This window comes from Podarcis tiliguerta, assembly GCF_965153285.1.
Source record: "Podarcis tiliguerta genome assembly, chromosome: 3".
Taxonomy (NCBI): Eukaryota; Metazoa; Chordata; class Lepidosauria; order Squamata; family Lacertidae; genus Podarcis; species Podarcis tiliguerta.
Genome location: NC_139536.1, coordinates 26,993,073 through 27,014,539, shown reverse-complemented (window position 1 = coordinate 27,014,539; position 21,467 = coordinate 26,993,073). Strand labels below are relative to the sequence as shown.

The 21,467-nt window shown below is 40.0% G+C and overlaps 1 protein-coding gene across 5 annotated transcripts in view; it reads left to right on the top strand.

The window, feature by feature from the left end:
- Positions 1 to 21,467, top strand: part of USH2A (usherin) — a 418,893-nt gene that overhangs the window by 134,781 nt on the left and 262,645 nt on the right. For all 5 annotated transcript variants that reach the window (XM_083433263.1, XM_083433262.1, XM_083433261.1 and 2 more), the window contains exons 23-30: positions 1,270 to 1,396; positions 3,579 to 3,680; positions 3,926 to 4,114; positions 5,205 to 5,335; positions 10,245 to 10,518; positions 12,583 to 12,786; positions 12,935 to 13,015; positions 16,569 to 16,754. In XM_083433263.1, coding sequence (XP_083289389.1) covers positions 1,270 to 1,396; positions 3,579 to 3,680; positions 3,926 to 4,114; positions 5,205 to 5,335; positions 10,245 to 10,518; positions 12,583 to 12,786; positions 12,935 to 13,015; positions 16,569 to 16,754 — 1,294 coding nt within the window. The remainder of the gene's footprint in view (positions 1 to 1,269; positions 1,397 to 3,578; positions 3,681 to 3,925; positions 4,115 to 5,204; positions 5,336 to 10,244; positions 10,519 to 12,582; positions 12,787 to 12,934; positions 13,016 to 16,568; positions 16,755 to 21,467) is intronic.

Sequence of the window (21,467 nt, the reverse complement as noted above, 5' to 3'; positions counted from 1 at the left end):
ACACACGCAGACACACACACACACACACACACACACACACAAAACTGGCTCAGGGAGGTGCCAGGAGAACAGCACGAGGTAGAGGAATGGAGGATAGTTCCATCTAGGAAGCTAACATGCTTCTGCTGGTGGAATGATCAGAAGAGGTACAATGTTTAATTCCTCCCTGAGTATATTAGACAAGATATTTGGTTCTGTTTTGTTTTTGTATGTGTGTGGTTTGCGCTATATTTCAAAGGGAACTAAAAATACATGAGTAATGGTATCTAGGTTTCTATCTGAGCTTGGGAGTCTTTGGATTCATGTGCAGTTGCCCCATGTGGTGAGTATTTCTGCAGCAGCTGCCTGTTGGGTGTATTTCTTCCATTGTCTAGTCCTGGACAGGAAGGACTATAAACAGGTAATAATTAAGTGGCATATGAATGTTTCAAATAAGTAAAAATAGCCCTGCTGGTTCAGAGCAAAGGCCCATCTAGTTCAGCATCTGGTTCTCATGGTGGCCAACCAGATATCATACTCACAGAGTTGGAAGGGACCATGAGGATCAACTAGTCTAACCCCCTGCAATGCAGGAATATGCAGCTGTCCCTTATGGAGATCAAACCTGCAACCTTGGCATTATCAGCAGCATGCTCTAACCAACTGAGCTATCCATTTGTTGCCTAATATCCACGGGAAGCCGGGAAGCAGGACATGAGTACAATAACATTCTCCCCACTTGTGTTTGCCAGCAATTGGCATTAAGAGGCATACTGCCTCTAGTAGTAGAGGTGGAACGTAGCCACCATAGCTGGTAGCAATCTGTAGCCCTAGAAGACAGCTCCATATGTCCGAGCCCTGACACTCATCCTCACCACTCGGATTCCTGGTACAAGGATAAACCCAGTAATAGCCAGACTGTGGGAGGATGGCCACTATGAATGATAGGACTTACTTTCTACGCTGGTCGCTGCTGGTTAATTTTTGTTTGGAACCATTTTCAGTCAGCTCAGTGAGAACTGACCCTTGCATTGCACTAACATTATTGGATGAAGATGTAATGAGGTTGTGTGTAATGATAATTTACCGCTGAATTGTGTGCAAAGTTGAAAAGTTTAATTGTGAATGGTTCTACCATTTCAGCATGGGGGAGGGAATCCTTTAAATACTGTAGGATATTCTAATTTCACTTTGAAACAAAGTTGCCTCTGTATCTCAAGGCTGATATAATAATGACTTGCAGACCTATCTCGGCACATTTTTATTAATTGTTTAAATATCTTTTAAAAGGGATCTGCTGTTGCACTAACTCCTGATAATGATGGTGGAAGACAATATAATGATAACAGTTGGCACCATATAATTGCTGTAAGGAATCAGGCTATGGGAACAATCACTGTGGATGGGCAGTTCACAGGTAATTCTCTCAACTCAGAGCATTGTTATTAATTTTCTCAAGTGATTGTCACATTATTATTTTTTCTAAAGGTTTCTTCATATTTTTCTTTCATTTTCACTTATCTTTGTTTAATATCTGGACACTTTATCACTGGAAGGATGCAGTAATAAAATACAAGATGATGCTTCTGAAAATTACACACAGGTTTATCTTTAACTTGGTCGTTTTCAGTTTAGACCTCTGGGCCTCTCTCAGCCCTTTCCAAATGAACAACTTGGTACTTTTGTGTTGGTAATTCGCTCTAACAGAGGGGTGGCCAAATGTTTCAGGCTTGTGGCCAAACTTGCAAACTAGAGAAACTTGTGGGCGCCCCTCCAGCACACACCATATGCAATATCACACCAGAGTCTGTTCTACTGGTTGTAATAGAATAGTTTTTTTCATGCCTAATTTCAGCAAATAGAGGGATGTGGGAGGGAACCATGAAGGCCACAGGGAATCTTGCAGGGATATGCATGCCCATGGACACTATCCTGGTGACCCCAGAAGATAGCCATTGATTCATTGGGCTTAATAAAATAAATTAAACCCAGTTTTTCTAGAGCTCAGATGTCTAAACTTCTCTGACCAGGTTACTCAGGTACCGATCATCAGGGAAATGATAGCCCGGATTATCTGTTTGGATGTGTTTTGCACCTTCCTTCTCCTTGTAGTTCAGTGTGGCATGACAGCTAAGCCAAAGTTTAGCTTAATATCTTATCTGAAGCTGGGATCATGGTCCAGCTCTCTCCTCCTTAACCACATCCTGTAACCAAGATCAAACTTTGGCTCCAGATCTTAGTTAAGGAGGAAAGAGTTTCACCACAATCTAATATTCAGATGACATGTTTAGCCAAATCTTGGCTTAGCTGCTGCGTTGTGTTGAGCTAAAAGGAGCAGGGAGGAGCAAAGTGCCTGCAGCCTCCTCTTTACAAGCAGTGAAAGATACAGGTGTTACAATAATTACAGCTTAACCAGGAAACATATAAAAAGGATTGCTTCTGTTACCAAAAAGAAAATAAAGTAGGTGCCAGTGAGAGATTTCCATAGCCCTTTTCCCACTCAGCTTCTTCCTTGCTTTAGAAGCCAGGGGCGTATGGAGGACTACATCCAGATGCTGATATTATTGTACAGGCAGGATAGTGTGGAGACCCCCTGATGATGTTAGGATACAAATGGCAGAATTACAGGATGTAGTGTAGCTCTGATTCATTCCTCCTGCCCTGGATCTCCCACCTACTCCTGGTTCTCTTTGGTCATGGCATCGATACAAGCGGACTTGCTGGTGAAACATGTAGATACTCCCTGTTGTTCTGACACGCCATTTTCTGATACCAAGTTGCCTAATTTCATCGTGTTAACTATTATGGCTGTATATCTATAAATGAGATAAATTACATTGTCAGGCATAAGAGATAGGGCCTTTTCAGTTTTGTCCCCACTGTTGTGGATCTGAATTACGTATATATGGTTTCTAAAGTGCAGGCCTTCAAATGTGCTTTGACAGCTCATCTATTTAAATCTGCTTTTCTTCAACCGTGTTTGCTGCTGATTCTTGAGACTCAAAAGTTCCTTGCAGTACTGGGTTTTTATGGTCTTTGATGCTTCAAATGCATCTTTGTGTAGTTCATCTAATCTCAGCACACCATGTTGTTAGGACTTTGTCTTGAAATGTGGCCAATAAATAGGTAAAGGTAAAGGTACCCCTGCCCATACGGGCCAGTCGTGTCCGACTCTAGGGTTGTACGCTCATCTCACTTAACAGGCCGGGAGCCATCGCTGTCCAGAGACACTTCTGGGTCACATGGACAGCGTGACGAAGCTGCTCTGGCGAGCCAGCACCAGCACAGCATACGGAAATGCCGTTTACCTTCCCGTTATAAAGCGGTACCTATTTATCTACTTGCACTTAGGGGTGCTTTCGAACTGCTAGGTGGGCAGGAGCTGGGACCAAAAGACGGGACACCCCCCCCCCCCGGCCGCGGGGATTCGAACCGCCGACCATGCGATCGGCAAGTCCTAGGCACTGAGGTTTTACCCACAGCGCCACCTGCGTCCAATAAATACTTTAAATAAATAAAGGATGTTCTCTACTTTTTCCACGGTGGTGAATTTTGACCTGGTATCATCACTAGAATAAAATTTCTTTGGCTGTTTTTAGGTTCCTCATCAGCTGTCAGTGGTAGTACCATTATTGGAGAAAACACAGGAGTTTTTGTTGGAGGACTTCCACAGGGTTTTACAATCCTAAGAAAAGATACAGGTAAGAAGGTGTTACATGGCTTGCATGGCAATACATTCACTTCCCAGCCTACCCTTGAGTATTCGCTCAAAGTCCTTGTCCTACTGCAGTACCAAGTATGAAGCCCCAGAGCCATTCCAAGTGAGATGAGTTGGAGAACTGATTGGACCACTTTTGATGTTATACATTAATTGTTTTTATTTCTTATTTCCAACAAATTCATTATATTTTGTGCATTTCAGCTTTTTAACATATTTTTTTGTCAGGCGCCTCTAAAATAGTTACAAGAGGATTTGTGGGGTGTCTCCGAGACGTGTCCTTGAAAAAGGTGCATCACCCACATGAAATTTGGGAGCCTTTAGAATGGAAGGAAGCAATGGAGCAAAGAAATGTTTATCACAGCTGGGAAGGGTGTCCAGCCATTCTTGCAAATGGAGCACATTTTCTTGGGAAAGGTATAACCCCATATTAAAATTGTTTGAAATACTGCCTGTGCTTTTTTGTTGTTGTTGTTGTTGTTGTTCTGAATTTTGTGAGGTGAAAAAAAAAAGAAAATATTTTATTTGATCTTAATTAGAATTTGGTGTTTTTCAAATTTAAAATACATTTATATTTTTAAACGATCAAATAGAAGCAGCACAATATAGCAAAATTTGGAGAAAACCTAGCCAGCTTTATCCCTTAAAATGGTTTTTCTGAAGAGCAATGGCTTACAGATCTTCTGAAAAGTCAGTAGGGCTGAGCTTCTAATAGCAGGTCCCATAACATCAGAATCAAAACTGAAAGGGCCTCATTTTACTTCTTAATTACTCTTAAGTCTACTGAATATGTTATGCGCAAAGACATGGAAGCTGCTGTAATTGCACTTTTCCCCAGACCTGTCATAGTATATGAAGGGTGGATGGGACTGATGGGACATGGCCCCACCCTAGAGATGCTGGTGTGGGACCATGTGATCAGTCTCACTCACCCGTCAGACATCATGGAGTCCATACTATTGAGTTGTATTCATCTTGATCACAAAACCAGACCCATGCAAGGCTATTGCGTTTCACCAGACAAGGTGGCCCTTGGTCATCTCTGGCATATCACATTTTATATCCTACACAGGGCTTTGTTCTCCAACCATTGCTGCTTGCATTTTCTAGTTATTTTAATGTTATTGTTAGTGAAATTGAGTTTCATGAGAAAGTCATCACAGGCCAAAGACCTGTTTAAGATACAGTGGCTTTGATGCACACACACACAGTGTTGTACAAAGGCAAATCTGCCTGTCTGAAATTTCTCTCTCATTTCAGTATGTAGTTCCAAATGCAGTTGAAATGAAGGGGGAAGCCTACATGAGTGTGGCTAACTTACTGCTAAGTTATGACTTCAGTATTCATTTCATTCATCTCAAAAACAAGCCCTCTATTTATTGGGCTAATATTATACACAATTCCTTGAACTGAATTTGACTGAATTTCATTCTCACTTATATAATTATAGAAACTGCAGTATAATGTTCTTTGCATGGTTTTCTTTTCTTTTCTTCTCTTTCTTAAGGTTTCCTAGAACTTCACTCAAATGTTTTACATGCTGGTCCAGACATGGAGATCTCCTTTATTTTTAAAACGGATCAGCTGAATGGATTACTTCTGTTCATTTACAACAAAGAAGGGCCAGATTACATTGCTGTAGGTGTTGATATTTTTGTTTTCAAATAGGTTATTTAAGAATTTTTAGGTATAGATGCTGGATCTCCTTTGTGTGGCAGGATAAACTGCATGATATGAAGGAATTTACATGAGAGAATATATCAATTGCTACTTGATTTCATTCTTCCCATCTGTCAATTGAAGTAACTCATTACCTTTGTCCTAATCTGGAGGACAATGGACTAATCATAGCAGTAGTTATATGAATAGGAGTGTGCATCCATAAAGACTGTTCATTAGGTCCTCAATTTTGTTTCTTAGGTATAGTGATATTCCCATAACCTCTGTGACCTAATCTACTTTCCTGTATAGTTTTATAGCTAGAAAGAATAGTACCTTATTGATTTTTGTCTTGTGCCATTTCACTAATGTATTTCATTGCCAGGCCATCTGGTTTCTTTACCTTTATACAATCATGGGATCACAGATTATTGGAAGTTGAAGTTGTTTGAAAAGGCCATCCATTAATAGGCCATCCATTAGTATTTAACATTTCTTGACCACTAATATCATGCTTAGTGTTATAAAGAACTCAGAAGTAACATGGTCCCTGCCCAGAGGGTTGCAGTACAAGTCCTAAGCACATTGGCCCTACAAAGGACATGTGGTGCTTTTTGCTGCACTCAAACGACTGCTAGTATAAATGAACACCCTATGGCTTATCATTCCATAGGCTGGATAGCACCGGCTTTTGTCTGGGACACCCTTTCCCATCTTTTCCCCTAACAGGTGCACCACAAAGTAGGTAAGTGCTGATAGTATCCATCAGTTTTAGTGTATGCACAGTACATGATAGTCAGCTATATTCTTATACTAGTGCATTAGTGGTAGAGCAACAGGATTTCTTACTCCCCAGATCTGTTCTGGAAGTTTGAGGGAACCCCCAGAACAGATTTAGGTGGTGCGGAGAAAAAGAAGAGGGGAGGAACATTCTATTGCACAAAGAGTAAGTCTTGTGATGACAGAAAGTTCTCCGTAGTGCTATGTTGAACACAACCCCAAATGGATATCCTAAGTAATGATGAGCACATCCCTCTCACTCCAAAGCTTTATTGTTTTCTGTGAGTTCATTCTGCCTCAAAGTCCACTTTTCCAGAATTTATGACTAACTACAGCTCCCTTCAGGCATTGTTGAAAACAATCAAATAATTTGAAAAGCCCAACAACACCTGAATGCAAAGTGAAACATTTGCAAGCAAATTTCAGTCAGCGGTATTGGCTTTCCAAATTTATTTCAGTGTTATTCAGCAGGGATATCAACCTGGTTTTTCCACAAATCAAGGCCACTCCATCACATAGTTCACCTGTCTTTTAGTAACTCCCCAACTCTCTTCCAAAGGCATTAAGATACTTAAACCAGTTACTTGACTGTAAAATAAAAAAGCAACATAGCTTATAGAAAAAAGCCCCCCCTTTTTTTTTACTGCAAGGAATTAGTTTAGATTTCCCTGTTTGCATACATGTCAGGTCATCATTGCTACTGGCCATAGATAGTTAAATAGCTAAAGCCATGAACAACTAAATGTTTTTTCTTTGCATTTTTTTCCCTGACATTGGTGAACACCTTCCATTTCTGTGTTTCTGAACTGCACTTTTACAATTAGCTCCTTATCACTACTGCATTAGTGTAGTAGTGGAGGCAGAAAGTATCTATGCATATTTGAGCTGACAAATAATATTACTGTACTGTGTGCCCTACGTTTTCCTGAACTGGAAAAATTTCAGGGGCAGTACTCCATATGTTTGATTTGGCTTTAAATATACAAAACAAAACATTTATGTAGGCAGAGAGTCACATTAACAAGCCATACTGTCCCACACAAGATCGCAGCGAAAAGAGGTCTCCCACACTCTCAAGATATTTTTAACCATTCTTGGCATTCTTTCTCTTCCAAAATGGGAAACCTTTTTTCCCCCACACCCACAGGTGCATCTTACACCTGTCCCCTCCATTTAGTCGCAGGTAGGAAAGAGATAGGCTACCTTATTTTGTCCAAATCCTTATGAAACAGCAACAACAGCTGCTGCAGCAGCAGCAACAACAACAGTATCTATACCCCACACATCTGACTGGGTTGCCCCAGCCACTCTGGGCAGCTTCCAACAAAGTAAGTCTTGAGACACAATAAAACATCAAACATTAACAACTTATTCAGGGCTGCCTTTATATGTCTTCCAGAAGTCAGATAGTTCTTTATTTCCTTGACATCTGATGGGAGGGCATTCCACAGGGTGGGCACCACTGCTGAGAAGGCCCTTCTGCCTGGTTCCTTGTAACCTCACTTCTTGCAATGAGGGAACTGCCAGAATTCCCTCGGAGCTGGATCTTAATGTCTTGGCTGAACGTTGGGGGTGGAGATGCTCCTCCAAGCATCCCCCTCACCAAATCCACCGATCAACCATCAACTGGCCATTCTGAACAGCTAGCCAGTAATCTACTCCTTACAAACGATTTGTAGCTACTGGCAGAATACTTGCAATCTGTAGCACTTAAAGTATTTGGCCTACAGTGGGCGACATGGCAACCTTTCAGAAACAGGCTTCCTTCGTAAAATGCACCCCAAGGACACCCTTCTTTTGCAGAGTGCCTTCTTTTTAAACTTTCTATCTCACAGACCCTTTGCAGTGTAGACGCTGATGGCTGTAACTGGCGAGATATGCGGGATAACAGCACACAGTACATTTTCTCTTCAGGAGGTCGCCTCACAGTGCCATTTGTTGTGAATTATTATATTATTTTATTATGTGCAGCCAGTTTCTTCCCTTAACGGATCATAACAGATGGGATTATATGGTCTTTCATGAGAACTAGCACTAAAGTCTCATTGGAAAGGAGTGTGTGACAGCTCAATGACTGCTTTTGTGTAGCTCCTGTCTTTGAATTCAGAAGATGAAAGGACAAGGAGGGGGTGGAAACCAGGGACAGGACTGAGCTGGCAACTGGAAACACATGTTTGATCAGCTGGGGTCATTTTTTTTAAAAAAACTAAATATATATTCTATCTGCCTATCTGGTAATATTGATACATGATACAAGATGATGATATTTATTAAACAAGTGTATCTTTAAGAAAAGAAAATGCACATCTTAAGTTGCCCTCTTTATTTCACATAATAAGATTTTGGCATGGATGCTGAAATGTCTGTTTTTCCTGTGGCCTTATTAATCCTTTTCTTTCACAAAGAACCTTATTTAAATGTCATTTTTCCCCTGAGCTGGACAATTTAGAATCTCAAAATATACTTACCGCTGCATCCCAAACAAGAGGCAGTGTTGACTATTGAAATCTTGCAGGCAATTTAACTAGAAAATGAACATTTTGGTGATGCGTGCTTATATTAGATAAACTGACTCATAAATATACCCTCAAATATACCCCATTATTTTTTTAAAAGAAACCATTTCTTCAGACATTTCCAAAAATATGCAATATTATTTTTGGACCAGCATGAATCATGTATATTTAAAATTCAGTACACTAAATTTAAAGTTAGCAGTTAGATTAAGCAGATCTGGGATTTCTTTCTCAATGGACTTGTCATAATATTCTTCATAATACAGTTGGCAAATACATATTTTCCCATTTTGTACAATGATTAGAAAATGCAGTCATACTTTAGGTCAGTCTTTTTTTCTCCCATCAGTTATGCAAATCTCAGTAATGAAGTCATAAGCTAGTTACACACAGATTAGAAATAAAGATCATGATCAGCTCAAGTTAATACTTTTTAAGTTCTGTTGATTTCAATGAAAGGAGAATAGCATGTGCTTAATGCTTCTATCAAAATAATTGGGATTTTAAAGTGCTTAACTCTGACTAGAGCAGTTCTACATTCTAAAAATACTTGTTGGCATTTGTCTGTCTCTAGAGACAATGGAGTGCGCCTCAGTGGGTGAAGCCAAATCACTGTGTTAGCAGCACCGAAGTGACCTCCCCTGGGTGCAAGCCAGGGCAATGTGTATGGAAGTCCTGGGCTGCCCAGATGGCAAGACTCCCCCAGCCTTGCTGATGTGGTCCAAAGGAAAGGAAAGCATTATGTTTGTCACTAGCTTGGCTGGAGGAGTTGCTGGAAAGAGGCATATAAGGTGCCATCCAGCCATCTTAGGGACTCTACTACAGATATGTGTACGGTTTACTTCTTAGCCTTTTCTTTTCCTGAAGAGACCCTGCAATACTAGTGGACACTCAAGTATGCATTTTACTATATCCCTCGAACAACATACATTTTTCTTGTATGCTTTTCTTGTGTTCATTTTCCTGCACAATTAAGGCTATGATCCTACAGATACCTACCTGAACCCAGTGGGACTTACTTCTGAGTAAACACACATTAGGTTGCGCTGCATGTTTGTCCCAATTTCCTTACCTTGAGACTGAAAAATAGTGAGATATAGGTTATTCAGGTTTGTAATTATCCAGCTGATGCAATCTGTCTAAGGAAGTGTCATGTGATTTAAAAGCTTGCAGTTTGTTTTTAAACATGGGCAGAGCTCTGTCAAATCCCTACTGGACTCACACTAGCAGGGTAGAAAGTGAGGAGGGGCTTCATGGTCTCTTTTCACTTTTTAAAGGGTTTTTTTTTTCCTTTTGGGGAAAAATAATTTATGCTGGTTCCATTGGAGCATTAGTGGTGGTTGCAACAAGGAGACATTCATGGACAGAGCTCCTAATCTGTCAAATCACATCTCATGGACCATATGATTGCACCCTAATTGTGCTGATAAAAATTATTTATTTTGTGTTTCTTCTTGTGGGACCAGCACTGTCACTGAAATGTTAATGAATATTATTTAGCTGCTATTTACATTTGTTCCATTGCTTAAATGCATTTTTGTCTTTCTTGCTGTCATCAATTCTTTCTTTTCTGTTTCAACTTTGAACTACAGGCAGAACTAAAAAGCGGAGTCTTGTCTTTTCTGCTAAGCAATGGCATTGTTTTGACACATGTGAATCTCTGGTTAGGCTTGTCCTATTGCGATGGAAAATGGAATAAAGTTATTCTGAAGAAAGGAGGGTTTGTAGTTTCAGCAAGTGTAAATGAATTGAAAGAACATGTGGTGGAACCTGGTTTAGATCAGCTGTTTGTGAACTCTCCAGTCTACATTGGAGGAATCCCAGATGAGGTCCAGGATGTCTTTAAAAAGCTGGGATTAGAACAAGGTATGTTCCTACAAGGGAAGGAAACATGTCTGCAAGTGGAAAGCATATATTGTGGCAGCATGCTGAGCAGTTATACAGTTTGGTCAAATAAATGGAATGCAGAAAGAGCAGGTGGAGAACTTGCTCAAGGGCCTCCCCAAAGCTGGAGCCAGCTTTCAAGGAATGGAAGCAATCCCCACCATTTGTGAAACACGTCTTTTGTACAGGGGAATTCCAACTTACATGAGGGGTTCTGTTCCTGGCTGCCACATGTGTCAGCAGGATGCATACAAGTCCATTCTGTTCTGTACTGCCCTGCCCTGTTCTGCCCCTACCCCATCCCCTTTTCAGCACTGAAAATGGTGCACGTGTTAGCGGTCACATGGGTGATGATTGCGCACAATTAAATTTTAAAGAATTTCTCCCTTGCCTTCTCCTTTAACAAGAAACAATAGTTGCTCTTAACAAGGCTGCCGTGATATTAAAGATACACAGTGATATGTTAGATTAATTTCGAACATTAACCCATGGGTACATCTTGCTGTAGATGACTGAGGTCCTTGTACACCACAGTTGGTATTTCTTGTACACTGAGCGATGGGCAGCTGTAGCAAAGCTTAGAGTCAGATTCTAGCAGCACTCTCTGTTTATCCCAGCCAGACCCCTAAGTGAGGATACACATTTTGGGGGCTTTTTGTTCGGGGCTTCTAGAGATCCTAGACCCAGGGGTTGTCTAGTTAACTTTCAGAAGCCTTTGCATTTCCTATCCTATATGCCAAGTTAACAAATTAGATTTCTAGCAATTCATATTTGGCCTTTGCTGCAGAAGCTCCTGATAAGTTCCAAAGCAGGCCACCAGGAGGTAGGAAGTACCTACCTACAGTGCTATACTGCCAATAGCTGTGTTCGGCCGAAGGTGTGAGGGTATACAGTATGTAAGGGGCACACGTGGAAGGGAGACTTCTAAGCATGCCTAGCCAAATGCACTAAGAAGCCTCCTTACAGACCTTCCAGCTCAACTTGGGAACATCATGGATGGAGAAGACGTAAACACTGGAGGGAAAGGCAGGGTTACTGCCTTGAAGCCACAGACTATATGCCCTCAGGCATTTGGCAGAAGAAAGGAGTGCTTCTATGCAGGGGTGGACATGGCAAATCTGAATGGTGGGTGTGTCACCTGATTGATTCATGTGTGCCTTTCAGATTTGCAGTGTGCCTATTCTTCTTTACTTAAATGCCTAAATAAACATTATGGATGTTTTTAGCACAATTTGGATTGCTTTTGTTGTAGACAAGCAGTTTTTGGGGAGAGGGTAGTTTTTCAGAAGATGAACAGCTACAGTTTTCTTAAGATGTGCCTTGCCCACTCTGCAGCTGGAAATGTAGAGGTGGGAAAGGGTCTGTGCTTCACCCCCATCACCATTTTCCCACTGCAAATTGTCTCATCCTGAAGTAACTTTGCTCTAATAAAAGCATTTATTAGTTAGTTACTCACATTGGCTCTGTGTGTAATTTCAGGTTGGAGTTAAGTAAATGAAAGCAAATAAATAAATAAATAAATAAATACCCACCTACTATTACCCAATTAGAGCAAGGCATTCCAAGTACCATACTTTTCTATTTTTTATATTATGACTACAATAATTAGACTGTAAAGCACGTGTGAATATTCATGTTGTGAAAATAGCCATTTCACACTGCTTCTGTTATTAGGATAACAGCATTTAACTACAAATAGCATAAAAGTTGTATATTATAGGAAGAATCTGTGATAGGTTTCCTCCCAAATCAATATTTTGCACCTGTTGATGTGAATGTATGCTGACAAGTGGCAAAATTAAGGTTTTTCCATGTCGGCTGAAATGTTGGATAATCGGTGTACATTTCAGTGCAGTAGAAATTCAGGAATGATAGCTCTGTATCAGCTTAAATATTTTTTTAATCATTTCTCAAACATAATTTGAAGTTTAACGTTTACATCTAGCTCTCCTTATCGCTGAAATGTAGCACTGCAAGAAGCAAAACATGATTCTTAATTAACAACTGAAGCCCTTTATGTGATACTAATCCCTTACTATTTGCTAGGTTTTGGTGGCTGCATGAAGGATGTTAAATTTACACGAGGTGCTGTCGTTAACTTGGCATCTGTGTCCAGCAGTGCTGTCAGAGTCAATCTGGACGGATGCCTATCAACTGACAGTGCTGTTAACTGCAGGGGGAATGACTCCATCCTAGTGTACCGAGGAAAAGAAAGGAGTGTTTATGAGAGTGGTCTACAGCCATTTACAGGTACCACACGGGCCTCTTCCTTATATGAAAAGCTGTGTGGCTTTAGTTCATTTTCATTTTAGTTCATTTTCTACTGTTCTGTTTTCACATTTACCTTTATCTTTTGTTCTCACATTTATACACACCCTCTCTTTCTCTTTCTTGCAAGAATATTTGTACAGGACAATTGCATCTAATGAAGGAGGAACTGTATCTAGTGCCTGGAATCGTGGTCGCACAAGAGAATCGGGTAATTAACATTTCTGTATTTTGTTCTTGTATCCAGTCTGGCTTGGTAGCAATGGCAATGTTTAGTGTGGAAAAAGAGAGGACACACCAAAACTACACACTGAAATCAAAGACGTTTTGGCCCAGTTCTTACTGTTGTTATTTGGAGCTTGAAATACCATGGTTACCATTCAGTGTAGGATTAAATATGCTATGACAATTGTTTTTAGTGGGCTTCAGCACATATAAAACAGAATTATATTCTGGTCCATATATTTCATATATTTCTTGATTTTCGTATCTTTTAAAGAAACATCTTAAGCTATGTGTTGACTTGCCAGATGATAATTTTGTTTTTGTGGGCACTTGTCCTTTTTTTTTTCTGGAGCAGAGACTTTTTGGGAGGGGGGTATGCATACAGATATACATTAATCCCTATAGATAAAACATCAATTTTAGTGGTGTAGCCCAATTTCATAGGTTCAAGGCCACACATGATCCATACCAATGTTAGAAATTTGATAAATACATATGTCCGGCAAGTACATTTATTGATAGAGCTGAGTAAAAAGGTAAGCATTGGGGTGGAAAGTCAGGCTCCCCCGAATTGTTGGAAAATTTCAGCACCACCCTGAGAATATTTGGTGGTACTGAATATATCACAACAAATAGGGTGAAAACTTGTGGGCACCTTAGTGCCATGGTTCCCATTGTGGGGCACATGCCCCACATGGGGGCAATTTGATTTTTAAGGGGGCAATTCGAAAATGACTTATTAATAGTTAAGGGCCTTTTAGGCTTCCTCCACATGAATAGGAGTTCACTTTTTAAATAATAAGAATTATATGTCACGGGGGTGATCAGGATTTTAGAGATGCTTAGATGGGGCATGGCTCAAAAAAGGTTGGGAACCACTGCCATAGTGGATTCAGCTTTATTATTGCTGGAACTTCTTTTAATAGTTATTTATAAGAGTGATTCTTCACTGCCATCTCATTGCAAAAATTCAGGGTGGTGTACAATAAAAAGTTCAAACATCATAAAATTATTAAATCATAAAACACGGAACAAATGTACAACCTTGAATCAAATTAATTCTCTTCAAAACAGTTGTTGATAATGTTTTAAGCAGGCAATGAAATATAATTGTGAGTGCCACTCTGATTTCAGTGTCGGGGTAGGGGGAATGTGTTCCAAAGTACTGGTGTCACTAGGCTAAAAGCCTTAGTTTGCATAATATGTATGATAACTTGTGAGACCATCAGGCAACCATTCTGTAGATGACCCAGTATAAGGGACGAGGGGTATAAGGTACAAGGGGGCCCTTCAGGTAATCTGATCCTAAGCTATTGTTGAAAGAGGCAATGGGCTTGGCTTCTAGTGCTTCCAGTCCTCCTCTGTGAGCCCTTCCTTGACCCACCATATGAACTAACAAGATTTTTTTCATTCGGTATTAACTGATACAAAATGTTTCAGAAGAGAAATTTTCTCCCTTTCCTGTTGGGAAGCGGCCATTCCCTTTCACCCTGCCCTTGCATTGCAGGCTTAAGCCAGGCTTTGAGAAGGAGCCACAAGGTTCTGGCGGGGTCCTAGAGGCCTCCTAACTCCTTCCCAAACCCCAATAAGTGCTTGCTCAGCATTTGGAAGGAGGCAGAAGAACTCTAGGACTTTGTCAGAGTTATCATACATCTTCCTGAAGCTGGGCAAGCACTTACTGGACTTTGAGAAGGCACCTCCTCGAATGCACACCCAGTGCGACCACACCACCCTAAATCTGCCTCTGCCTCACCCCCACCCTGCTTGAATTTGGTGGTGAAAGTGATAATAGGTGGAGAATTTTGGGAAGACATTTTTTGCTCCAACCTTGTGGCTTCAAGCTGAAAATATAAAGATGATTTACTTTTTGGGACAGCCATTTTGCAGTGTCTTTGAACCAAAATATTCCTTTTATTGCATGAACTGTTGCACTACAGTCAGTTTTGTTTGGACTGAATTGATTTCTTCAATTATTGTCATAAAATGCTGAAACAACTCTGGTATATGACCTCCACAATCACCAGTCTCTTTGCAAATTAGTAGTATAATGTTCCTGTGTCACAAAAGCTGCTTTCCAATGCTTTTTACCAAAGCAGAGTTTTGACTTGCAAATGTGCTGCTTATACAGCTTAATGCCACCATGTGGTCGACCATCCCAAAGCGAGCAACTGCAGCCATATTTTTGCCCTAATTGTCTGACCAGAGTAACTCAGACCATAAATTTATATTTACAATCTGACCACAGCACGGAACAGCTACATGTTCCCAAGGGCTGGAAAATAATTGCACTATTTAATTATTTTTGAGTCAGTTTTGTTGTGTCCCCTATGAGAAGACCATCTGCTATACAGTACCTTACCTTGCCCTGTGATACATTTCAGAACTAATAAAATCAATATATTAATGTAGTATTGTCAGCAACCTGAAGATTTGCATGTGGATCATTGCTCCTTTTAGGAGGAAACATAGGCAAACACTTTGAAATTTAGCATACTGATGCCCCTTACACAGACTACCCTCCTACCAGATTATTTTTTAAATGAGTCTTAAGGTATCAGGGCATAAAAGAGGGGCACTTGATGCTGAGAGGATACAGCAGTCCTAATCACCAGGACTCTAGAGTACACATGCATTTATAGCAAAACTATCATCCATCATCCTGCCATAGAGTTCCTTGGGCCTTTCCTTGGCATCCATTGTGCAGTCATCTGTGATGAAGTTGTTTCTGGCCAGATCTTTACTTGATATAGCAATATCTAATAAATAGTTAAAAGTTATTGGAAATAAGTTTTTTTTAAAAAAAAACAAGGGTTGCAAGACTTACACGAGCTGTGCTTTGAAAGTTATTTTAATCTTCATTCATAAAGAAACAAAACAAAAAAGCAGCAACCTGTACTTTGTTATTTGAACTGACCCAAAGCAAAGGCATATTCTTGCAAAATCTCAAGCTTTGTTTCCTTCTTAATGATAACTTAAGTCCCTGCAACCCGCCATCTGTTGACATTAAGGGACTCATATCCATTGATAATACAGAATTAGAATGATTGCATGCAATATCTCTAGGTTTTGTAATTTGGGAACCTGAAAATATGAAACTCAAGTTGTTTAAAAAAAGACATCATTTTAGCAAAATTTTTACTTCTCAGCAATGAAATTTCAAATGCTCGTGTATAATAACAGTCTAATTATCTGTTCTTACTTGGATACATCATTATATTGTTTAAACTTCTACAGTCCACCCTCTTCTGTTGTGAGTGACGTTTCAAACACGTTTGATATATTAAATGTTTTTTTGAAAACCTGAACTAGACAAAGAAGAATGTTATGTAGATGGAGTTCTGATGGTTTTGAAATATAGCTAAAAGTGAATGGCTCAAGATGTGCAGTCATATTAAATCAATGCTGGAAAGTTACAACTCTAATAAATTGTATTTATGCTAATGGTGAATCTGATTTACTGCAACTATTAAAAGTGAAGAATGGGGCAACAGTCTTCTTAGGACTGCTGTTTTCTCTGATCCTCTTTTATCCTTTCACAGTCCCGCAAAACGTGCCAACACCCTCACGAGCTCACAGCATAAATGGTTACAGCGCTGAGGTTACATGGGACGAACTGGTTGGGGTCAAAGGTGTAATTGAGAAGTACATTCTAAAGGCGTCCAGCAAAGATGATCCCAGCATACCTACTGTCAGAACGGAGATTTCTAATGCTAGTACATTCACAGGTACGTGCCAATAAATATGTGTGCAAAGCAGTATTTTTAATCTGTTGGTGGCAGTGAGATGAGCAACTGTGCTCAGACACTGCAAAATAATTTGGTGTTTTCATGAGTATGAGAGAAAGAGAACAAGTCTCTGGGTAGAATGAAGCAAAGCCAGAGAGAGGACAACGTGAAGGCAAATACACAGAGAGGAACAACCCATATCTTTATTGCCCAGACAGGGGAGGAAGCCTGATCTGGAAGCCTTTATATGGGTCACTGAGTAAAAGATGGCCTGCTTTGGCTTATTGGCTCATGTTGTTTGGGCAATATTCCATGAATTTCCTTCTGTTTTCAAGCCAGCGCCCCTTAGGAATAACAGGATTGGGAATTGCTTTGGTGTTGGAGAATGTCTTCTCTTTTGTCTGGAGTATCCTTTTCAGCTTTCATGTTTGAGAAGCAGGAAAATGTCAGGAGGGAAGGGCTATCCAAAGAAAGCAGGGAGGGCACAGGGCCTCAAGGAAAATAGGCAGAAAGATTAAAAAAGGATTCTAGGAAGCAAAAGAAGGCTTGCTCCCCACCCCCCCAGGCCACATACACATAAACAATGCTTCTACTGTAAAATATTTCTCTCTGGCATATACAGTGGTACCTCGGGTTACAAACACTTTGGGTTACAAACACTTTGGGTTACAAACTCCGCTAACCCGGAAGTAGTACCTCGGGTTGCGAACTTTGCCCCAGGATGAGAACGGAAATCGTGTGCTGGGCAGCAGCGAGAGGCCCCATTAGCGAAAGTGCACCTCAGGTTAAGAACGGTTTCAGGTTAAGAACGGAACTCTGGACAAATTAAGTTCATAACCCGAGTTCGTACCACTGTACTGCAAATGACACCACAGGAAGAAGTGATGGCTCTGATTGGCTTGTGAATGCAGGAAGAATGCATGGTTCTGATTGGCTTAGGCTGTCTTGATTGACAGGAAGGGATCCAGTGCCCCCTCCTTATAAACCTTTGTTTGTTTCTCTCTCTGTGGCTTCTTACACAGAAAAAAGAGAAGGGAAATGAGGAAAAGAGTTACCACCCTACCTGAACCATTTCTTTGGGTGGGAGATGGTGGCTATTGGTGGGACCTGCTGGTAGTGATTGTTTTGATTGGCTAAAAAGTCCTGTGCTTTAATGTTTGTGTATTTTGTCTTGTGCTTTAGCTATGTTTGAAAGGAGTTAGGGGCTATGTATGTATAGCTTTCAACTTTCCAGAAGCCCCTTGCTGGCAAATGAGTAGTTTAAAATAAATGTGGCAATACCATTTTATTTCTGCATTACTAATAAAAGCATCTTACTGATTTTGGTATCATGCAGTAATCAAATCTAAAAGTCAGCAAGCTAACTTTTGAGAGCACTGTGGTCAAGCAGATGTATTTCAAGGACTTTTCAGTTCAGCCATGTGCTTATACCTGTTTAGTTGATGTTTGCTTAAATTCACATGAAAAGATTCTGTCAGCACAAATATTTGGGGAATGACAGTTCTCCTTATTGATATCCACAAGATAATCCTGAACAAACAGCAGCATTTTCTACTTATTGCTCAGTTTATGTCATTGATTCTGTTCTTGATTTAAAAGGTATCAGTCATCAAGGGAACAGAAAAAGAAGTTTTGAATTTAGGTGACATTAAAATCAGGATCTCATCATTGCCTAGGGGCCAAAAGGTTATTTTTCGGTATGTTCAGTATAGGTTTTTTAAAAAAATATTTTTAATAGTAAACCAATACATATTACAAAATATTTTTGAACCTCATCTCAGTCTCAGCCCAGGGTTGATATGGAACATGAAAAAAAAAAAGATTAATAATAACCAAAAGCTGCCTTACATAGTTCTTTGGAGTTCAATTTACCCATACACAGTCTGGGAAGAATTCCCAAAGTTGTGAAGTTATTTTGAAAGGTTAAATGTTTTAGGTAAATATTTAATATATGCAAAATATTTAATTAGAATATGCAGGCTCTATCTCCGTAAATAAAATATAAGTATGCAAAACTGCTTGCAGCTGAAAAGGGAAAGCCTTTTGATAACTGAGTATTTTGAGTAACATAGTCCATTGCTAAGCAAATATAATATACATGAGGGGCAGTCATATGTTAGAAATAACATTTCAAATTATTAAGAGAAAGAGAGAAGGAAAAACGTTTAACTTTGTTCAACATGTGGGGTGCTTTCAGACAAGTGACAACTTTGCATGTGACAATTGATGTGGTAAAGTTGCATGCTTAGTTACTGATGAACAAACCCAAGAAAAGGACCCATCAGTGGGGAACAGGGGCAAGGTTTCATGCCTATTTATGAGAACTGGTGACATTGGTAGTCTGTACTTTAATGTGAATACAAGGTGTGTGTGAAGTGACAGCTGTGTCCATAAATGTAATTTAGGCCTTCTTGATTGCAACACCCAAATTGTGAAACTTCTTTCCTAAGAAAGGTTCACTTTTGACTTGTACAGTTAAGATCTTCTTATTCTTCCAGATGTTCCACTTGTTATAATTCCTACCTCCTTGAGTTAATGCTCACTAGTTTTGTAATGTTGTTTTAATATTGTAAACTACCCTGGGTCACTTTTGCAAACCGAAAGGCAGTAAATAAATTAGGTTAAAAATAAAGTTCACCCATTCAGCAAGATGAGGTGATGGCCTCAGGTTGCAGGATCCACAGGGGCAGAAGATCTGGCTTCCAAGGAATAGTTTGCCTGCGCTGCTGCCATGTTAGCAGTGACAGCTGTGGCACACTCCATGGACAGGGCCGGATTTAGGTTTGATGAGGCCCTAAGCTATTGAAGGTAATGGGGCCCTTTATATGTCCAGCTGCCCTTTGTCAACAGCAAATTGTCACTGTTTTTTGTGTTGAATATATGCTATATGGTAATTTATGGACCTAATAGGTATCTAAAGCCATTTGCACATAACAAAATAAGTATTTTAGCAAAGTTATTGTTGAACTAAATACAATTAAGAAGTATATTTATAATGAATGATTTTAGAGTGTTGTGTTGTGTTGTACTGTTGTATTGTTTTATTGTTGTTAGCCGCCCTGAGCCCGGCTTCGGCTGGGGAGGGTGGGATATAAATAAAATTTATTATTATTATTATTGTTATTGTTATTATTATTATATTAATAGTGAAATAACTATTAAACTCTAACTTAAAATGATTTTTATTCATAACAAACTTAATAATGCAAACACATTGGCATTTGGCAATAATAAAAGTTCCTTTAGAAACACAATTTACAAAGACTCATAATCTAGTCTCTATAAACTTGCTATAACATGAAATAATAATAGGTGTAAGTATATGATGCAAACTACTAATAATTATAAATAGCAGGATGTAGGCACCCTATATACAGAATTATAATAATTATAAATAGCAGAATGTAGGCACCCTATATACAGAATTATAATAATTATAAATAGCAGAATGTAGGCACCCTATATACAGAAATGAGCAAACCAGTGATATTTTAGCGAGCAGGCCAGCAGGTGGGGCTCAATATTTAGATCACAGGATCCTACACAACACAAAACACTGTTGCTGTATGTAGGTTTTATTTTAGTCATAGAATCATAGAATTGGAAGGGACCCTGAGGATCATCTAGTCCAACCCCCTGCAATGCAGGAATACGCAGATGTCCCATACAGGGATCGAACCTGCAACCTTGGCATTATCAGCACCACACTCTAACCAACTGATTTTTTATCTTATATTTTGGAAATGTACATCCAGGTTTTTTTCCCTTTAATTTTATGTGGGCCCCCAAGAGAGCGTGGCCCTAAGCTATAGCTGGTTTAGCTTATACATAAATCTGGCACTGTCCATGGAGGCCAGATCTGCCGCCTCGTGCCCTCTTGGTGAATAGGAGGCACTGCCGGTCTCTTCCCACCCCTAGGGAGGAAATGGTGGGGGCTGCCCTCGGGGGTCTCCTGGGGGTCTGCACCTACTCGGTGTGACTTACAGCAGACCCCTTTTCCCACCAGACAGGCCTTTGGTTCCTCCTTCAACTATTGGATAAGGTTGATTTGATTCCTCTCCTTGTTTCAGATGCAGATCTTTATTCCCCTCCTCTTTGTTCCTGATGCTGTTCTTCATTCACCCATTCTTTCCTGGCAGGGGGGCAGCAGCACCATTTTGTGGTTTGCCTCAGATGCCAAAATAGTTTGGGCTGACCCTGAGTATAGTAATTCATAGTCAGCATAGTTGTCAAGGTTAGCTCTGCTATTGTATAGTCATTATTAATCTCAGAGCTTTAGGCAGAACTCTCTGCCTAAATCTTGTAGAAACCTTGTAGCAGAATTCTGGCCAACTTGGTGTGGTTTTTTTTGAAAGAGCTGATAAAAATCTAGTGGTCTTCAGATGTGAATTCTCCTGCTTGCCTTTTTCAGGTTGATTGCAAAGCAATTTGCACAGCTGGGCAGGTCTGCAGGTGTTTGGAAATGTGTTCGATAGGTGGCCACCTACTAACACATGAGTTAATGCAGAGGACATGGGAAACCTCACAGGAACTGAAACTCTGCTGGCTGTTAGCTCAGGTTGTGCCAATAAATCAGAAAGCCATAAGGGCAGGCTTACCTGTGCTAGAAGCATTTGTTTGCTTGGTGGAGAAGATTGCTTCGGTTGAAAATATGTTTTGTTATTTTAAAGGAAAAGGCTGCAAATCAACTTAAATCTCCTAAAGCGGATATAC